This window comes from Amblyraja radiata, chromosome 14 (genome assembly GCF_010909765.2).
Source record: "Amblyraja radiata isolate CabotCenter1 chromosome 14, sAmbRad1.1.pri, whole genome shotgun sequence".
Taxonomy (NCBI): Eukaryota; Metazoa; Chordata; class Chondrichthyes; order Rajiformes; family Rajidae; genus Amblyraja; species Amblyraja radiata.
This window is the reverse complement of record NC_045969.1, coordinates 11,043,727-11,064,117: the sequence shown is the minus strand read 5'-3', so window position 1 is coordinate 11,064,117 and position 20,391 is coordinate 11,043,727. Positions and strand designations below refer to the sequence as shown.

The window sequence follows — 20,391 nt, the reverse complement described above, 5'->3', positions numbered from 1 at the left end:
GACTGGGAGGGCCAAAGGGCCTGTTTCTACCCTGTACCTCTAAAATCTAAAGTTTCTGTGAGTAGACGGGATACATACAAGAAACAGGATACATTTATTTGTGATCACCATACAGCCATACAATAAAATAAAGAACACAACACGCGATAGAGTTCAACATGAAACATCCCCACACAGCAGATCCCCACACAGCAGAATCAAAAGTTTCCCACTGTGAGGGAAGGCACCAAAGTCAGTCATCTTCCTCTGATGTTCACCCGTGGTCGGGGCCTCCGGAGCCCTCCGCATTCACCGCTACGGGCGGCCCGCCGCTCAGGCCCGCTCGCCGGGATGTTTGCACTCCGACGTCGGAACGGGATGCCAACCTCAACAGCTTGGACCTCCAAAATGGCCGCTTCCCACCGGAGTCCGCAACTCCCGACGTCCCCAGGCGCGCCGGGTGGAGATTCACGCTGGCGGCCCTCGGCAAAGGGTCCCAGGGACTCCGTGATGTCGGTCACCGCCGCCCGTGCTGGGAGCTCTGCGAACCACGGCCCCGCGATGTTGGAACAGTGGGCCCAGCACACCGGAGCTCCAAACGGCGATCCAGGTAGGTATCGCCCGCTTAGCGGAGAATCCAGCGCTGCGCCGCCGCTGGCGAAGCTCTGGTCCCTTCCCTGGTCTCTGGTAGGAAAGGCCGCTCCGATCCAGTGGTAGGCCGCGAAGAGGGGGAGGGGAGGGGGGGGCGAGGACGCGACTTGGAGAAATAGTCGCATCCTCGCAAGAAAAACGAAAGAATCCCCAAAACAAAACTGTTTAGACAAACTAAAATTTTAAAAAAAGGGGAAAAAACGGACAGACTGTAGGCAGAGGCGCCTTCAATGCAGCGCCCCATGTTGATGGGCAGTAGACCTAGTTGGAACGTGGATTTAGTTGACCAAAAGGTCTGGTTTAGTTTCATTTTTTTGCTCTATATATTTGCGAATTTATAGGGATTGTGAATAATTGGAATTTTCTATTCAAAAGACTAGTGGAGACTGAGTTGCGAAGTGTATTCAAGAGTGAGAGGCAGAGATGTTTAACGTGCGGGAAATGGGGATCTGAAAGGAAAATGGAAGTGGAGTCAACTATCAGACCACGGATGGTTTTATTAATAACAGATGAGGTTTGATGGATATTATGATCTGCACCTACTGTTGGACCTCGTGTTATATCCAGTATGGAGAAATTCATTTTGCAGAACACCTACTCTCAGTCCGCCTTGTTCTATGCGCTCTCCCGCTTGCCAAACATTTAAACTCTATTACCTATTCCCACACTGACCTTTCTGTCCTGGGCCTCCTCCATTGTTAGAGTGAGGCCCAGTGCAAATTGTAGAAACAGCACCTCATATTTCACTTGGGCAGCTTACAACCCAGCTGTACGAACGTTGATTTTTTTTCTAATTTCAAGTAACCCCTGCATGCCCTCTCTCTCTCTGCCCCTCCCCCATCCCAGTCATCCTGCTAGTGCATCCATACGCCCCTTAGTTATCACGTCTTCCGCAGCCAACAATGGACCATTGTGGGCTCCACCTTTCCTTGGTCATCGGTGCTGGCTCCGATTTGTTCTGGACCTTTTCATGCCTCTAGTTTCCCTCTCCCCTGACTCTCAGTCTGAGGAAGGGTGTCGACCTGAAACGTCACCTATTCCTTTTCTCCAGAGATGCTGCCTGACCTGCTGAGTTACTCCAGCGTTCTATGTCCAGCTATATGGAGAAATTCATGGCCTGTGTCAGTATCTTTGCCAAATGTGTGTAATTGCAAACCTTTGTTGCGGGTACATTAGTCGTAGAAACGGATGAGCCATATTTTCCCATCCAAACTAGATAAGGCCTGGACTTTATGCTTGGTTTCAATCTAAATATCCTGCCGCTAAACTGCCAGGACTTAGCAGCTAGGACTTTAAAAAAATCACGGCAATAATATCAGAAATAGATTTACTTTTACAATGAAATATTCATCAGCTGCTCACATATTCATCATTTATTGTCTTAGCAAATAAAATATCTTGAGCGTTATTAATATTTGATGGCTTCAATCTGCGAAGGCTAAATAAAGGTTCCTCAATACGTCTATCAAAAAGGTCCTCTGATTTGTATTGACATAACTCCTGGTGCTGAAAATAATCTGAGGAAAAAGTAGATTCGCAACGGGACCCCAGTAAAATAATGTGCCTTACAGCATCCATGAAGTACTGCTTAATTAGACCCGCTCCCCTGAATATCTTTCCATAATATTGTCGATATACCTTATTTGAATGTGTCTTATCTGATTCATATCAAAGGTTCAAAGGTGTTTTATTGTCACGTGTACCAATTAAGGTACAGTGAAACTCTATTTACCATACAGCCATACTAGAAAAACCAACAAGACACACAACTACATAAAAGTTAACATAAACATCCACCACAGTGGATTCCCCACGTTCCTCACAGTGATGGAAGGCAAAAGTCTATTCTTCTTCACTCTTTATTCTCCCGCGGTCGAGGCAATCGAACCATCCGCAGTCGGGGCGATCGACACTCCCGCAAGTTCCATTTTTAACATTTTTGGATCATCATCAAAATAAAGCAAGAAAGGACATGGATGAAAAGCAGGCCTTTGCAGTGTAGCTGCTGCTGGCTCAGACGATGACGGCCACAGTGTACTGCTCCTTGCTGTTTTGTATGTGTTTGTTCGTTTGTGCCATCTGTGAAAACCCTACAAAGATTACCTTCACGAGAGAGGTACTCATAAACATCGGACATACGGTACCTCCAAACATCGTTCCGGATTTCTCTCACTCGCTGGATTATTTGGACATACTCGTCGGCGGGGCTGTGGCTGCGTTCAAGGTCTTGAGATGGAGGAGGGCCCGTGGGAAGAGCTCTGGAGCACTCACCCGACTCCGGCGATGAGGATCACGCACACCACTCCCGAGCATATTCCTGGCAAACGTACGTTCTCTCAAGAACAAAGTGGACGAACTGCAACTCCTGCATCGGACAAACAAGGACTTCCCTCGAGCTGCTGCCCTGTGTTTCACCGAGACCCGGCTGTGTGAGTCGACCCTGGACAGCGCGCTGCAACTGGCTGGCTTCCAACTTCACAGAGCGGATCGCGAAGTGGAGGCAGCGGGGAAATCAAGAGGCGGTGGAATACGCTTCTATACCAACCAGGACTGGTGCAGCAACATCACGGTACTGTCGAACCTCTGCTCTCCCAACGGAGTCGACCAGAGAAAAGGCATTTCTGGATTTAGTGTTGTCCAATGAACCAGATATGATAAGAGAACTCGAGGTAAAGGAACCGCTTGGAGGTAGTGATCATGATATGATTAGTTTTAATCTGCAATTTGAGAAGGAGAGCGTTAAATCGGAAGTGGCAGTGATGCAGTTGAACAAAGGGGACTATGAAGGCATGAGAGGGGAGCTGGCCAAGGTAGACTGGAAAGGGATCCTAGCAGGAATGGCGGTGGAACAGCAATGGCAAGAATTTTTGCCCTCAGGCAGGCAAGGGACAGTACATGTTTGCAGGGACTGGTTAAAAAAATGTATATATAGACCGGTGCCAGTTGTTTGGCACCGAGCCAAGAGTAGAGGGGAAAACATTGTCAGGTCGTGGAGATTTCCTGGGAGTTCCTGGGAACCATCATCTCCAAGGACCTTAATTGGGGGGCTACCATCGACTCCACAGTCAAAAAGGCACAACAGAGGATGTACTTCGTACGGCAGCTGAGGAAGCACAATCTGCCACAGGCAATAATGGTCCAATTCTACACGGACATCGTAGAGTCTGTTCTCACCTTCTCCATCATGGTCTGGTTTGGCTCAGCCACCAAGCACGACACCTGGAGGCTGCAGCGAATCGTCCGATCAGCTGAGAAGGTTATTGGCTGCAACCTTCCCTCCATTGATGAACTGTACACTGCAAGGGCCAGGAAGCGAGTGGGCAAGATCATCTCTGACCCCTCTCACCCTGGCCACAAACTCTTTGAATCACTTCCCTCTGGAAGGCGACTCCGGGCTGTCAAAGCTGCCACAGCCAGACATAAAAACAGATTTTATCCATGAGTAGTTGCTCTACTCAACAGCCAAAAATCTGTAGCCTCCCTTTGATCTGGTATTTTGTTGGTTCACATGCTTGATCAATGGTGTTTTATCATTAATGTTTTATTATTATTAATGTTTAGTGTTTTCTGAGCCATTCGTCACTGTATGTCATGTTGTTACTTGTGGGCGGAGCACCAAGGCAAATTCCTTGTATGTGAATACTTGGCCAATAAACTTACTTACTTCATGCCCTCAGGCTCGAGTTTCGTGTCAAAGAGATTATGCTTAACCAGTGGTAGACAAAAATGCTGGAGAAACTCAGCAGGTGAGGCAGCATCTATGGAGTGAAGGAAACAGGCAACGTTTCGGGTCGAAACCCTTCTTCAGACCCGAAACGTTGCCTATTTCCTTCCCTCCATAGATGCTGCCTCACCCACTGAGTTTCTCCAGCATTTTTGTCTACCTTCGATTTTCCAGCATCCGCAGTTCCTTCTTAAACATGATTAACCAGTGCTTTAACTCCAGTTGGCCATAGAGTTATAGAGTGACACTGTGTAGAAATAGGCCCTTCCGCCAACTTTCCCACACCGGCCAACATGCCCCATCCACACTAGTCCCACCTGCCTGTGTTTGTCCCATATCCCTCTAAACCCATCATATCCATGTACCTGCCTATATGCTTGTTAAATTTTACGATAGTACCTGCCCCAACTACCTCCTCCGGCAGCTCGTTCCATACCCCCACCACCCTGTGTGAAAACGTACCCCTCGGATTCCTTTTAAATTTACGTCCAAGTCATTTATATCTATTGCGAGCAACACAAATCTCAGCACAAATCCCTGTGGGATTCCACTGGTCACAGACTGGTCACAGACCTCCAGCCTGAATATTCTTCCACCCCAACCCTCTCTTTTCTATCATTAATCCACTTTAGATCCATTTGACCAAGTCACTGTCAATCCTTTAATATTCTGGATCAGCCTACTATGGGGGACTTTATAAAATGGCTTACTAAATTCCATGTAGACAACATCCCCACCCTACCCTCATCAATTGGCGGCTGACTGCGCCAGAAACACAGGTTCGATCCTGACTACAGTTGCTGTCTGTACGGAGTTTGTATGTTCTCACTGTGACCGCGTTGGTCTTCTAAGGGTGCTCTGCATTTCTCCCACATTCCGAAGACGTACAGGTTTGTAGTTTAATTGATTTCTAGAAATTGTTCCTAGTGTCTGACATAGAACTAGTGTTGGGGTGATCGCTGGTCGGCACGGACTCGGTGGGCCGAAAGGTCTGTTCCCATGCTGTATCTCTAAACTATCCCCTCAAAAAAATTCAATCTGGTTAGTAAGACGTAACCTGCCTTGCACCAGAGCCATGCTGAGTGTTTGTAATTAACCCATTCCTGTCCAAATGTGAGTCGATCCCATTCCGCCAAATCCTGTCCAAAAGCTTCCCTCCCACTGACGCGAGGCTCGCCAGCCTAGAATTCCCTGTATTCTTTCTAATTCCCTTCCTAGACAACGGGATACCATTAGCTCCTCTCCAGTCCTCCGTATCGTCGTCTTTGGCTATAAAAGGCACAGAGATCCTCTTCAAGGCTTCTGCAACCCCTTCTCTTGGTGACTCGTGGGAGTACAGATGCCACAGTCACAAAAGCCTCACTCTTCCATTAGTTTCCATACAATGGTAAGGCAAGGGTTGGCTCTCCACTGAAATGCATTGAACAGCATGGAATCCAGTATTTGCACTTTTCATGTGATCTGAACTCACTCCAGGAAGCTGGATCAAATCATTTGAAGTCTAATCACCCTGTTCAGAACGCACTAACTTTAATTACTGCCTTTCCACCAACCTGACACCAATAATTAAGGTACAAGCGAGTAATCTAATTCTTCTGCATTTCCATTATTGTTCGAAATGTAAACGGTAATGCGTTTTTTTTCCTTTCACCGCATCCCTCTCTCCCTGTCCGATCTCCGTTTCTTTTAACCTGTACTTATGTAAAGGTGATATTTCAGTTATTTCTTTTTAATTACTTTGCAACATTTTCTAAACACCTGCTTTGGCTTTTTTATTACGGTGTATTGTGTGTAGATTGATGATTTAAAAAAAAGAATTTAATCCATTTTAGAATAAGGCTGTAATGTTACAAAATGTGGAAAAAGTGAAGGGGGGTCTGAATACTTTCTGAATGCACTGTGATAGACTTGCTTGTTGAATGTAAGGATGTGGACACCACAGGTGCCAATTATTGCCATTCACTGGTTGCCCCAAGAAGGTGGTGTTAAGTCTCAATGTGAACAGCTGGGTGAAGAAATGCACCATATAGAAAGTTGCCTGGTCTGTTCAGAAGGCATTTATGGGCCAAGCGTATTGATCTATCACTACTGTGTACATCAGCTTGATCTTGTTTTTACTTAATCTGAGATTCCTCCTTCAAACCTTTCAAATTACTTAGCTTATGGCGGGAAATTGAAATTCATTCATACAATCCAGGCTTCCTGAGTGCAAGCATCGTCGAGAGCCCTTATGCTCCATCATTGCTGAGAAGCTTCATGCTATGTTACTAGTTTATAGTAGTTTAATTAAGTTTATTACTGTCACGTGTACAGTGTCACAGTGAAATGTTTTTGTTGCTTGATGTCCAAAGAAAAAACGACACGTGATTACAATCAAGCTGACCACAATGGACAGATAAAGTCCGATTAAAGATCAAAGGTCTCCAATGAAGTAGATAGGTCAAGACTGCACTCTAGCTGGTGAGAGGACGGTTCAGTTGCCTGATAACAGGTGGGGTGAAACTCCCTGAATCTGGAGGTGTGTGTTTTCAAACTTCTGTACCTCCTGCCTGATGGGAGAGGGGAGAAGAGGGAGTGGCCAGGGTGCGATTTGTTTTTGATTATTTCTGGTGGCCTTGCCCTGGCAGATGAAGTGTAGATGGACTCAATGGAAGGGAGGTTGGTTTGCGGGTGATTTCAACCACTCCGACCTTAAAACTGTACTCCCCAGGTTCCATCAGCATGTTTCCTGCCCAACCAGAGGAAACAATATTCTGGACTTAGTTTATACTAATATTACTGAAGCCTACAAAGCCCTCCCCCTCCCCCACCTTGGTCAGTCTGACCACCTCTCTCTGTTCCTGCTCCCCAAATACACACCTTTGATCAGACGTGTGAAACCTACCATGAGGACAGTGAAGGTTTGGCCTGAGGGGGCTGTCTCTGTTTTACAGGAGCAGTTTCAGCAGACAGACTGGAGTCTGTTTGCTACCCAGTCCACCTTCAATTCACAAGTGGACATCAACTCATACACCTCAACAGTTATGGACTATATAAAATTCTGCACCGATAATGTCACTACCCACAAAGAGATAAAGACCTTCCCTAACCAGAAGCCGTGGATGAGCAGGGAGGTCAGACTCCTACTGAAGGCTCGCGATGCCGCTGTCAGATCTGGCATAGCTGAGGGATACAGCTCATCCAGGGCCAATCTGAAAATGGGAATTAGGAATGCCAAACTCAATCAGAAACGGCGGATTGAGGAGCACTTCCAAAACAACTCTGACCCCAGGCGCATGTGGCAAGGAATCAAATCCCTTGCCGATTACCAGAAAGTTAACACCCCTCCCCCAGACAACGCCACCCTTCCTGACGAGCTAAACCATTTCTATGCTCGCTTTGACCGGGACAACAAAACCCCAGCCATCAAAGTTGCTCCACCCCCGAATGAACAACCCCTCAGTCTCTCCACCTCTGCTGTACAAGATGCACTGAGAAAGGTGAATGAGCACAAAGCTGCCGGCCCCGATGGCATCCCCGGGCGTGTGCTCAGGGCATGTGCTGGACAACTATCCCCAGTCTTCACCGACATTTTCAATCTGTCACTGGCCCAGGGTGTTGTCCCCACTTGCCTCAAGACATCAACCATCGTGCCAGTGCCCAAACAATCAGCTACAGGGAGTCTCAACGACTTCCGCCCAGTGGCACTCACCCCTGTCATTGCTAAGTGCTTTGAGCGGCTGATCTTGGCTCACCTCAAAGCCAGCCTCCCCCCCACACTGGACCCCCATCAGTTTGCCTACCGGGCCAACAGGTCTACAGAGGACGCCATATCGGCAGCTCTACACTCTGCCCTGACCCACCTGGACAACAACAACTCCTACATCAGGTTGCTGTTCATTGATTTCAGCTCTGCCTTTAACACTGTCATCCCCGCCAGCTTGATCACCAAACTCAGCGGACTTGGCATCTCCACCTCCCTCTGCAACTGGACACTGGATTTCCTCACCAACAGATCACAGTCTGTTAAGGTCAACAACCTCACCTCCTCCACTATAACACTGAACACCGGCGTGCCACAGGGCTGTGTGCTCAGCCCTCTCCTCTACTCCCTCTTCACCCACGACTGCATCCCTAAGTACGGATCCAACGCCAACATTAAGTTTGCTGACTACACCACGGTGGTAGGACTGATCAGTGACAACGATGAGTCAGCCTACAGAGAGGAGGTCCAGCACCTGACAACCTGCTGTGCCAACAATAACCTCGTCCTCAACTCCAAGAAGACGAAGGAAATTATTGTCGACTTCAGGAAGGTCAGAGGAGGCAGTCATACCCCCATCCATATAAACGGGACTGAGGTGGAGCGCGTCTCCAGCTACAAATTCCTTGGGGTAGATATCTCGGAGGATTTGTCCTGGTCCCTCAACACCTCCAAGCTGATCAAAAAGGCACAGCAGCGCCTTTACTTCCTGAGGAGGCTCAAGAAAGCCCACCTGTCCCCCCAGATACTGACCAACTTCTACCGCTGTACCATCGAGAGCATCCTGACCACCTGCTTCACGGTATGGTACAGCAGCTGCACTGTTGTGGACAGGAAGGCACTACAACGGGTGGTGAAAACCGCGCAGCACATCATCGGCGCCCCGCTCCCTGCCATGGATGCCCTCCACCGAAAACGGTGTCTGAGACGGGCTGGGAAGATCATTAAAGACCCCTCCCACCCCAACCATGGACTGTTTGCCCTCCTCCCATCAGGGAGGCGGTACAGGAGCCTCAGGTCTCGTACCAGTAGGATGAGGAACAGCTTCTACAATTATACCATCACATTGCTGAACTCGGAGTCCCGCCGATAGATTTCTCCGGTCCCTCCGTCCCCATTGTTTAATTATTCTGTATTTTTGATTATTCTGTATCTTCTTTTTTTTTAATTTCTATATGCACTACTACTACGGACTGACGCAAAACTGCATTTCGTTGTACCCATACTTAGTATTTGTGCAATGACATTAAAGTTGAATTGAATTGAATTCGCAGAACTGGGTCTCTGCGCATCCCTCTGCAACTGGATCCTCGACTTCCTCGTCCACAGACCACAGTCTGTTCGTATTGGTGGAAATGTGTCAGCCTCAATAACAATCAGCACGGGAGCACCTCAAGGCTGCGTGCTCAGCCTCCTGCTGTACTCACTCTATACCCATGATTGCGTAGCGAACCACAGTGCGAACTCCATCATCAAGTTCGCTGACGACACCACTATTGTGGGGCGTATCACTGATGGGGATGAGTCAGAGTACAGAAGAGAGATCGAGCAACTGTCCATATGGTGCCAGCGCAATAACCTGGCCCTCAACACCAGCAAAACCAAGGAACAGATTGTGGACTTTGGAAGGAGTAGGAGGGGGACCCACAGCCCCATTTATATCAGCGGGTCGATGGTTGAAAGGGTCAAGAACTTCAAATTCCTGGGCGTGCACATCTCTGAAGATCTTTCCTGGTCCGAGAACACTAACGCAATTATCAAAAAAGCTCATCAGCGCCTCTACTTCCTGAGAAGATTACGGAGAGTCGGATTGTCAAGGAAGACTCTCTCTAATTTCTACAGGTGCACAGTCGAGAGCATGCTGACCGGTTGCATCGTGGCTTGGTTCGGCAATTTGAGCGCCCTGGAGAGGAAAAGACTACAAAAAGTAGTAAACACTGCCCAGTCCATCATCGGCTCTGACCTTCCTTCCATCGAGGGGATTTATCGCAGTCGCTGCCTCAATAAGGCTGGCAGTATCATCAAAGACCCACACCATCCTGGCCACACACTCATCTCCCTGCTACCTTCAGGTAGAAGGTACAGGAGCCTGAAGACTGCAACAACCAGGTTCAGGAATAGCTACTTCCCCTCAGCCATCAGGCTATTAAACCTGGCTTGGACAAAACTCTGATTATTAGCAACCACTTTCTGTTATTTGCACTACCAGTTTATTTATTCATGTGTGTATATATTTATATCATGGTATATGGACACATTTATCTGTTTTGTAGTAAATGCCTACTATTTTCTGTGTGCTTAAGCAAAGCAAGAATTTCATTGTCCTATACAGGGACACATGACAATAAACTCACTTGAACTTGAACTTGAATTGAATTGCGCGATGGTCTGGGCTACATCCACAACTCTCTGCAATTTCTTGTGGTCTTGGATGGAGCTGTACCCACTCCAGGCTTCGGTGCATCCTGATAAAATGCTTTCAGTTTGGTTTAGTTCAGAGATACAGGCCCTTCGGCCCACCGAGTCCGCACTGACCAGCGATCGCTGCACATTAACGCTATCCTCCACTATATACCAAGCCGATTAATACTACAAACCTGCACGTCATTGGAGTGTGGGAGGAAACCGAAGTTCTCGGAGAAAGCCCACATAGGTCACGGGGAGAACATACAAGCTCCGTACAGATAAGCGCCCGTAGCCAGGATCGAACCAGGGTCTCTGCCGCTGAAAGCGCTGTTAGGCAGCAACTCTACCCCTGCACCACCTTGCCTTCCCGCAACTACGGCGCATCTGTAGGAGTAGGATGAGAGGTAGGCCGTTAGGAATATAAATGCCAGACGGGACCTGGCCTTGTCAACACTATGTGATCCCTCCGTGGGAATGGAACTTAAAATTGCCGAACCTTTGTTACCAGTGGTTCTATCAGAGCACGTTAGCTGGGGAATAGAACCATTGGCTAACCCACTCAGGGGCCGGGTCTGTCCATTCTGTTTATAGATTCTGAACAGTGCTATTGATATTTATCAGACGTAATGATTGGTGTAAACTCTCTTGGTTTTCTCATTATAGATTTAATTAGCTTTTTTAATTTGATCGACTGCTGAGGCTGTGAAGAAAACTGGAGTGATTTGAAAACTTGTTAGAAATTTATGAAGTGCTAAAATGTTTTATTCCCGACGGCTGGTTTAACAGCTGTCACTTTGAGAATCACAGAATGCTGTTAAAGTATCATTGTGGTTTAGTGAAGCAAGGGTAAATTCCTCCTTCCATTCATGGTCACCAAGCCTACATAATGTAGTAAGCAAATGCATCTTACTCATCGTCTCAATTGTATTTGGCTCCTGTGTTATATGATGACCATATTCCACTGGAAGCTTTTTAGTTTCGCTTAGTTTAGAGATACAGCACGGAAACAGGCCCTTCGGCCCACCAAGTCATAGTGTCATAGAATCATAGAGTGATACAGTGTGGAAACAGGCCCTTCGGCCCAACTTGCCCACACCAGACAACATGTCCCAGCTACACTAGTCCCACCGGCCCGGGTTTGGTCCATATCTCTCCAAACCTGTTCTATCCCATGTACCTTCTCCAACTGTATCTTAAATGTTGGGATAGTTCCAGCCTCAACTACCTCCTCTGGCAGCTTGTTCCATACACCCACCACCCTTTGTGTGAAAAGGTTACCCCTCAGATTCCTATTAAATCTTTCCCCCTTCACCTTAAACCTATGTCCTCCGGTCCTCGATTCACCTACTCGGGGCAAGAGACTCTGTGCATCTACCCGACCACTCGTCACTGACCAGTGATTCACACTAGGGACAATTGACATTTATACCAAGCCAATTAACCGACAAACCTGTACGCCTTTGTAGTGTGGGAGGAAACCGAAGATCTCGGAGAAAACATGCGTGGTCACGGGGAGAACGTACAAACTCCGTACAGACAGCACCCGTGGTTGGGATCGAACCCGGGTCTCTGGCCCTGTAAGGCAGCAACTACTGCTGTGCCACCGTGCCGCCCGTACCGATCCAGAATCTATTTATCTCGGTCAATATGCATCGGAATCTATCTGCGCCACTGTGTCACTCTTTTTGTACAGTTTGAAGAATTTTTTAAGGCTTGTCAATATTTTCTGACTGCAAAAGTAAGCCCGTGACTCTGGATTACTACAGGGAAAATACATCCAGCTGTTGTCTAGCTTCCACATGAGGCCATTTCTTTCCCAACTCTCGAATGAGCTGTTAATTTGGGTCTCGTCTGGTTTACACGCGCAATAAAATGATCCCATGGCATTGCTTTGAATAAGAGCAGGGGAGCAGTCTCCAGGGTGCTGGGCAATATTTATCCCCTCCATCATCATGGAAACAGAACAGTGATCTTGTCATTATCTCATGCCTGTTTGAAGAGACCTTACCATGCTCAAACTTTCCAAATTGCAGCTACATCTGTGCTTCGGAAACTCTTCATATAACTTTATGCAGCTTTTTAGTTTAGTTTTCAATGCGAAAACAGGCCCTTCGGCCCACTGAATCTGCGATCCCCGCACATTAACACTATCCTACACACACTAGGGACAATTTACATTTGTACCAAGCCAACTAACCTCCAAACTGTACGTCTTTGGAGTGTGGGAGGCAACCAAAGATCTCGGCAAAAACCCACGCAGGTCACGGTGAGAACGTACAAACTCTGTACAGACAGCACCCGTAGTCGGGATCGAACCTGAGTCTCTGCCACTGTAAGCGTTGTAAGGTACCGCTGCGCCACTGTGCCGCCCTCCGTGTTTCAGGAACTCTTCATATAACTTGAATGCAGCTTTTTCTTATAATTTATATTATAAATTGCATACCCTTTCCCTGATGGTTGTATAGCTGTTAAGTTAATGGAACACCAGGCAAAGCTCTGGGCAATTGAATCTGTGACATGATATTGAATCGCACCATAGTCGCTGGGAATAGTTAAAGTTGAGCCATTAAATGAATGTGGAATTATAGAGGTGGTGCATCGAATGTGTTCTTGACTGATTCCTGCTATGAAGGTTTCAATGTACGAAGATTAGTTGGGCTTGTATGTTTAGTTTCGTCCCTTCTGCTATCAGGCAATGGCTCCATCCTAGCAATAACTAGTGTGCAGTCCTGAGCTGCTATCTACCTCATTGGAGACCCTCGGACTATCTTTGATTGGACTTTATTGGACTTTATCTTGCTCTAAACATTATTCCCATTAGAAAGTAGGTGCAGGAGTAGGCCATTCGGCCCTTCAATCCAGCACCGCCATTCAACATGATCATGGCTGATCATCTAGAATCATTACCCCTTTCCCGCTTTTGCCCCATATCCCTTGATTTCCGTTAGCCCTAAGAGCAATATCAAACTCTCTCTTGAAAACATCCAGTGAATTGGTTTCCATTGCCTTCTGTGGCTGAGAATTCCACAGATTCACAACTCTCTTGGTGAAAAAGTTTTTCCTCGTCTCAGTCCTAAATGGCCTACCCCTTATTCCTAAACCGTAACCTTGGTTCTGGGCTCCCCCAACATGGGGAACATTTGGCCATTCCTGTATCTGTACACTGTGGATGGTTTGATTACAATCACATATCGCCTATCCACTGACTGGCTGGTATGCAACAAAGGCTTTCCACTGTATCTTGGTACACGTGACAATAAACTAAACCAAACTAAATTAACTAAACTATAAATTCAGTTGAAGATATATCTTGCTCATTTACTTTGCTCCAGAACATAGTACATAGAACAGGGTGGTCACAGTGGCGCAGCGGTAGAGTTGCTGCCTTACAGCGAATGCAGCGCCGGAGACTCGGGTTCGATCCTGACTACTTGTGCTGTCTGTACAGTTTGTACATTCTCCCCGTGATCTGCTTGGGTTTTCTCTGAGATCTTCTGTTTCCTCCCACACATCAAAGACGTACAGGTTTGTAGGTTGTTCAAGAAGGAACTGCAGATGCTGGAAAATCAAAGGTAGACAAAAATGCTGGAGAAACTCAGCGGGTGCGGCAGCATCTATGGAGCGAAGGAAATAGGCAACGTTTCGGGCCATGGATGCTGCCGCACCCGCTGAGTTTCTCCAGCATTTTTGTCTACCCAGGTTTGTAGGTTAATTGGCTTGGTAAATGTAAATATTGTCCCCAATGGTTGTAGGATAGTGTTAATGTGCGGGGATCGCTGGAGGACCTGTTTCCGCGCTGTATCTCTAAACTGAACTAAAGTACAGCACAGGGAAAGGCCCTTCGGCCCACAATGTCTGTACTGAACATGATGCCAAGTTCAACTAACCTGCAAATAATCCAAGGTAGACACAAAATGCTGGAGTAACTCAGCAGGTGAGGCAGCATCTCTGGAGAGAAGGAATGGGCGACGTTTCGGGTCGAGACCCTTCTTCAGACTAATGTCAGGGGACTGGGTTGGGACAAAGATAGAATGTAGGCGGAGCTAGAGTAAGACTAGTGGGAGAACTGTGAAGAGGAAGGGGATAGAGGGAGAAAGCAAGGGCTATCCGAAGTTAGAGAAGTCAATGTTCATACCGCTGGGGTGTAAACTACCCAAGCAAAATATGGATTACTGCAAATAATCCATGTCCCTCCATATCCATATGCCTATCTATTGTATAGTTATCTTAAATGTCATTGTTGTATCTGCCTCCACCAGTGTGTTCCAGGTACTCATCATTTTTGGTGGGGGGGAAAAAAAAGGTTGCCCCACACATCCCCTTTAAAATCTGTCCCTCTGGATTTAAAACTATACTCTCTGCTCTGGCATTTCCACCCTGGGGGGCAAAAAAAGCCCGGGTGTGTTTATGTGTCTGGCGTGCGAGATTATCAAGTGTGTTTGCAATGTCTCTCGTTTGTAGTCGGTGTTTATATACCTCAGGCTCAGAGGATTTTACAAAGATCTACATGAATTTAAGTGGGAATTAGCCCAGTTCTCCTTCGATAAAAAGGGTTAGTGTGCGCACAAAATTATGAGAGGAATAGAACGGTTGACGCACAGAGTCCCTTGCCCAGAGTAGTGGAATCAAGAACCAGAGGGCATAGGTTTAAAGTGACGGAGGGGAAATCGGAGAAAACCCACACAGGTCACGGGGAGAACGTACAAACTCCGTACAGACAGCACCCGTAGTCGGGATTAAACCTGGGTCTCTGGCACTGGAAGGCAGTACCTTGACCGCTATGCCTCTGTGCCGCCCTAGTTGTTAATTGAGATGTTGATATCAATTACATGTATTTGAGTCGTGTTCTTGATTATATTATTACCTTTGGGAAAGGGCATGGAGTAGGATTTTGCTGTACACTTCCAAATGTTCATGTACTTAGAAATTAACCAATTCAGGCTTGGTCATTGGATTGGATTGTGACTCAAGTTCATCGCCTCATCTACTAAGAGTGGAGTGTAGAGTGTTTAGTTTAGTTTAGAATTATAGCATGGAAACAGGCTCTTCAGCCCACCGAGTCAGCGCCGACCAGCGATCCCCGCACGCTAACACACACCAGGTACAATTTACAATTTTACCTACATACCTGGTGTGGGAGGAAACCGGAGCACCCGGAGAAAAACCCACGCAAGTCACGGGGAGAACGTACAAACTCCATGTAGACAGCATCCATAGACAGGATGGAACCTGGGTCCCCGGCGCTGTAAGGCAGAAACTCTACCGCTGCCCTGGGCAAAAGCTTAACTTGTACACGAGCTGAGGTTTCAGGAGATGAATGACTCGACAAGAATATATGGAGAAATGGGCGAAGAGATGGGAAGCTGAAACGGAGTGATTTATCCTGCAGGAGTGTGAGGGAACTGGGAAGAAAATCTCCTTTTCAAGGATTAAGAATCAAATAGTTTTTGTGTTGTTGGGGAAGTAAGTGGCATTGAGGGAAAAATAAATGCTTGGCAGGTACTTTTACAAGGAAACAAGAAGAAAATAACAGGGAATAAAAGATTTCCTTTGGGCATGATACTGTGTGAAACAATGAAAGCAAAGCTCGGAATGAAGCCTCCCCCTGGTCAGAAGTGATTATGGTTTTGATTTGATGAGGCAAAACTTCTGAATCATTTGCCCTTGCCTGCAGCTTTAATTATTGGTACAGTTGTTTTAACTTGCAGGATATAAGTTTGCATTCTGCTCCTAAGAGTGCGTTTTTTACATTTTTTTACGACTTTCCATCTGTCTGCCGTAATCCTCTCAATGTCATAAAGAGAGTTGATGCGCTTGAATTTCCATTTTAAAAGATGCCCGTTTGGAATGATTCCAGCGTTGCGGCCTTCCCTCGGTCCCGCAGGGCGATAGGTTTTGCTCAAAGAGGGCGTGTGTCAGATTTGCCTGCCGCAGAGTGTTCGAGTGCGTTGGACGAATGGTCACACTGTGACAACTACCGGCCATATCTCATCTCTGAGCATTCTGCAGCGAGGATGATATCGCCGGTGTCCTGGCGGTCTTCCCCGCAGTGGCTTCAGCCGGACAGGACGGTTCTTAAAGAGGCATGCCCTCTCTTTAGTGAATACGACCCAAGGTGGCAGAGGCTAGGGGAGAGGGTGGGGCCGAAGATGTCCTGGTTGGGTTGCTCCTCGGCCTGGCCAAGCTGGCCGTCGGCGAGACATGGCTCCAGGCAGAAGAGGGCTCTGCCCAAGCCGGCTTCCTACCACTTTTCTGGGGTTACATCCATGCCCGGGTGTTGCTAGAAAGGGACTACGCGCTGTCCATGGGCGCCCTGGGGGATTTCTGGGACCGTTGGGCATCGTGGAGGGTGGAATGTATCCTCAATGATGGGGAAATAGTGATTTAATATTCAATGTTAAGAATATTTGCTTTATTTTGTATTTTTGTAGTCACAGAGTGATGCAGTGTGGAAACAGGCCCTTCGGCCCAACTCGCCCATACTGGCCAACAGTGTATCAGCTTTTTTTTTGGGGGGGGTTATGAGCCAAATGCAGGCAGGTGGGATTACTGTAGATAGGACATGTTGGTCGGTGTGGGCGAGTTGGGCCGATGGGCCTATTTCCATGATGTATGGTTCTATAACTCTAACTTGATTTCAATAACTCCTCAGCTCATCGTCAAAATAATGCTCTGCATCTTTTACATTCGTCCAGAAGAGCAGAGAGTGGTTTAGGTTTAATGTTATATCCAAAAGATGGCAATCTCTAAAACATAGCACTCTTTCAGGCCTTCACTGAAGGGATTGCTTTATTTATGTAAACCGATCTTTGCTCAGCGTTAGGGCCGCATGGTGGTGCAGCAGTAGAGTTGCGTCTGAGACCTAGTTCGATCCTGACTGTGGGTGCTTGTCTTACGGAGTCTGTACATTCTCCACGTGACCTGCGCGGGTTTTCTCCGGTTTCTTCCCACACTCCAAAGACGTACAGGTTTGTAGGTCAATGGGCTTGGTATGATTGTGAATTGTCCCTAGTGTGTGTCGGATAGTGTTAGTGTGCGGGGATCGCTGGTCGGCGCGGAGCCGGTGGGCCTTCTGACACAGAGACAAGCACATTAACCACTGAGCCACAGGTGACAGAGAACATGAGCGATAATAGAAGTTCCACCATACATCAAAGGTAGACACAAAATGCTGGAGTAACTCGGCGGGACAGGCAGCATCTCTGGAGAGAAGGAATGGGTGACTTTTCGGGATGAGACCCTTCTTCAGATTCCACCATATATCACCACATTAACCTACAAGCACACTAATCGGATGACACATAAGAGTCGTAAGTGCTTTACACAAGCATCATCTCCATTTTTACACTTTTAGCTTATTTCTGTGATGGCGGCACACAGTGGCTAATAAATCAACCTCGTTCTGACTGGCTATTCTTGACCCTTCCACACCTCTCTCGGCCCACTATCAATTTCCCCTTGGGAAGTGGAGTTGGACTACGCATTAGGTTTGATAAAGGCCAAGCAATCTAGTTGAAATCCACCCGGGGTCTGATGGCAAGAAGCCTTGTTAGTCATGGATAGTCTCAATGCACTCGCTCCTGCCCGAAGCTCGGTGAGCAAATTGACTACAAATTGGCAATCTCACTCACGGGCTGCGAGCAAACCGGTATATGGGGAAATGGCCCAAATGCAGTCAGGTGGGACTAGTGTAGATGGGACATGTTGGTGGGTGTGGGCAAGGCAGAGCAGTGGGAGGGAGAAACTCTCTTATCCGTGTATTGTTTCATCGTTTGTTAAGGGATGTTTTTCCAATCACATGCGTGGAAACAGGCCCTTCAGCCCATCTTGCCCACACCCACCAACATATCTCATCTACACTGGAACCCACCTGCCTGCGTTTGGCCCATATCCCTCTAAACATGTCCTGTCCATGTACCTGTCTGAATGATTCTTAAACGCTGCGATAGTTCCTGCCTCAACTACCTCCTCTGGCAGTTCGTTCCATACACCCACCAGCCTTAGTGTGGAAAAAATTACCCCTCAGGTTCCGATTGAATTTTTCCCCCCTTCACCTTAAACCTGTGTCCTCTGGTTCTTGATTCCCCTACTCTGGGCAAGAGACTCTGTGCGCCTACCCCATCTCATGATTTTGTACACCGCTGTAAGATCACCCCTTATCCTCCTGCTCCCGCTCTCCCCACAACACCTGCTCAACACCTCCCTGCAGCTCAGACCCTCGAGTCCTGGCAACATCCTCTTTAAATTTTCTCTGCCGCCTTTCCAGCTTGACAACATCTTTCCTATTAACATGGTGACCAAAACCTCTCATCTGATAACATCTCAGGCAAACAGGCAGATGTCTATGTTTTTTCTCCCTTCCTCTCAGGGCACTTCTGTTTCATAGTTGGAAACTCTGCAGGGAATACGGAGGAGAAGTCGGAGTGATTGTATGGGGACTGACTCTGGGGAGCCACACTGCTGGGATGGAATTGAGAGGGGATGAAGTTGCACAACTGTGGAATTCCCTGCCACAGAGGGCAGTGGAGGCCAAATCACTGGATGGATTTAAGACAGAGTTAGATAGAGCTCTGGGGGCTAGTGGAATCAAGGGATATGGGGAGAAGGCAGGCACGAGTTATTGATTGGGGACAATCAGCCATGATCACAATGAATCTCAAAGGGCCGAATGGCCTCCTCCTGCACCTATTTCCTATGTTTCTAACTCCTGAGGAAATCTTTCTCAATCATGCTTCATTTTGACATAAATTCTTTAGCTTTATATGCACCTCCTTCATTTATCCAAATTGGATCAACTGGCCTCATATCCACTGGAATTTAGTAGCATGAAAGGGGATCATAGAAACATATAACATTCTTAAGGCATTGGACAGGCTAGACACAGGAAACATTTTTCCCGATGTTGGGGGAGTCCAGAACCAGGGGTGACAGTTTAAGAATAAGGGGTAGGCCATTTAGGACTGGGCAAAATTAGAGCACATGGTATTGGGGGCAGGGTACTGACATGGATAGAAAATTGGTTGGCAGACAGGAAACAAAGAGTAGGGATTAACGGGTCTCCTTCAGAATGGTAGGCAGTGACCAGTGAGGTACCGCAAGGCTCGGTGCTGGGACCGCAGCTATTTACAATATACATTAATGATTTAGATGAAGTGATTAAAAGCAACATTAGCAAATTTGCAGATGACAAAAAGTTGGGTGTTAGTGTGAACTGTGAGGAGGATACTATGAGGATGCTATGAGGATGCAGGGTTACTTGGACAGGTTGGTTGAGTGGGCAGATGCCTGGCAGATGCAGTTTAATGTGGATAAATGTGAGGTTAGAAATGGTGGCAAGAACAGGAAGGCAGATTATTATCTGAAGGGTGTCAAGTTAGGAAAAAGGGAAGTACAACGTGATCTGGGTGTATTTGTGCATTAGTCACTGAAAGTAAGCATGCAGGTACAGCAGGCAGTGAAGAAAGCTAACGGCATGTTGGCCTTTATAACAAGAGGAGTTGAGTACAGGAGCAAAGAGGTCCTTCTGCAGTTGTACAGTGCTAAGGTGAGACCACACCTGGAGTATTGTGTGCAGTTTTGGTCTCCAAATTTGAGGAGGGACATTCTTGCTATTGAGGGAGTGCAGTGTAGGTTCACAAGGTTAATTCCCGGGATGGCGGGACTGGCACATGTTGATAGAATGGAGCGGCTGGGCTTGTATACTCTGGAATTTAGAAAGATGAGAGGGGATCTTATTGAAACATAAGATTATTAAGGGATTGGACATGCTAGAGGCAGGAAACATGTTCCCAATGTTGGGGAAATCCAGAACTAGGGGCCACAGTTTAAGAATTAGGGGTAGGACATGAAATGGAGCTGGCATAAGAAATAAAATAAAATTTACCGATGT

The 20,391-nt window shown here is 47.1% G+C and overlaps 1 protein-coding gene across 1 annotated transcript in view; it reads left to right on the top strand.

Annotated features, from left to right (window-relative positions):
- Positions 1–489: 489 nt before the first annotated feature.
- LOC116980877 (Down syndrome cell adhesion molecule homolog) overlaps positions 490–20,391 on the top strand; it is a 36,796-nt gene continuing 16,894 nt past the window's right edge. The window contains exon 1 of the mRNA XM_033033493.1: positions 490–589. Within this exon, the coding sequence (XP_032889384.1) occupies positions 490–589 (100 nt within the window). The remainder of the gene's footprint in view (positions 590–20,391) is intronic.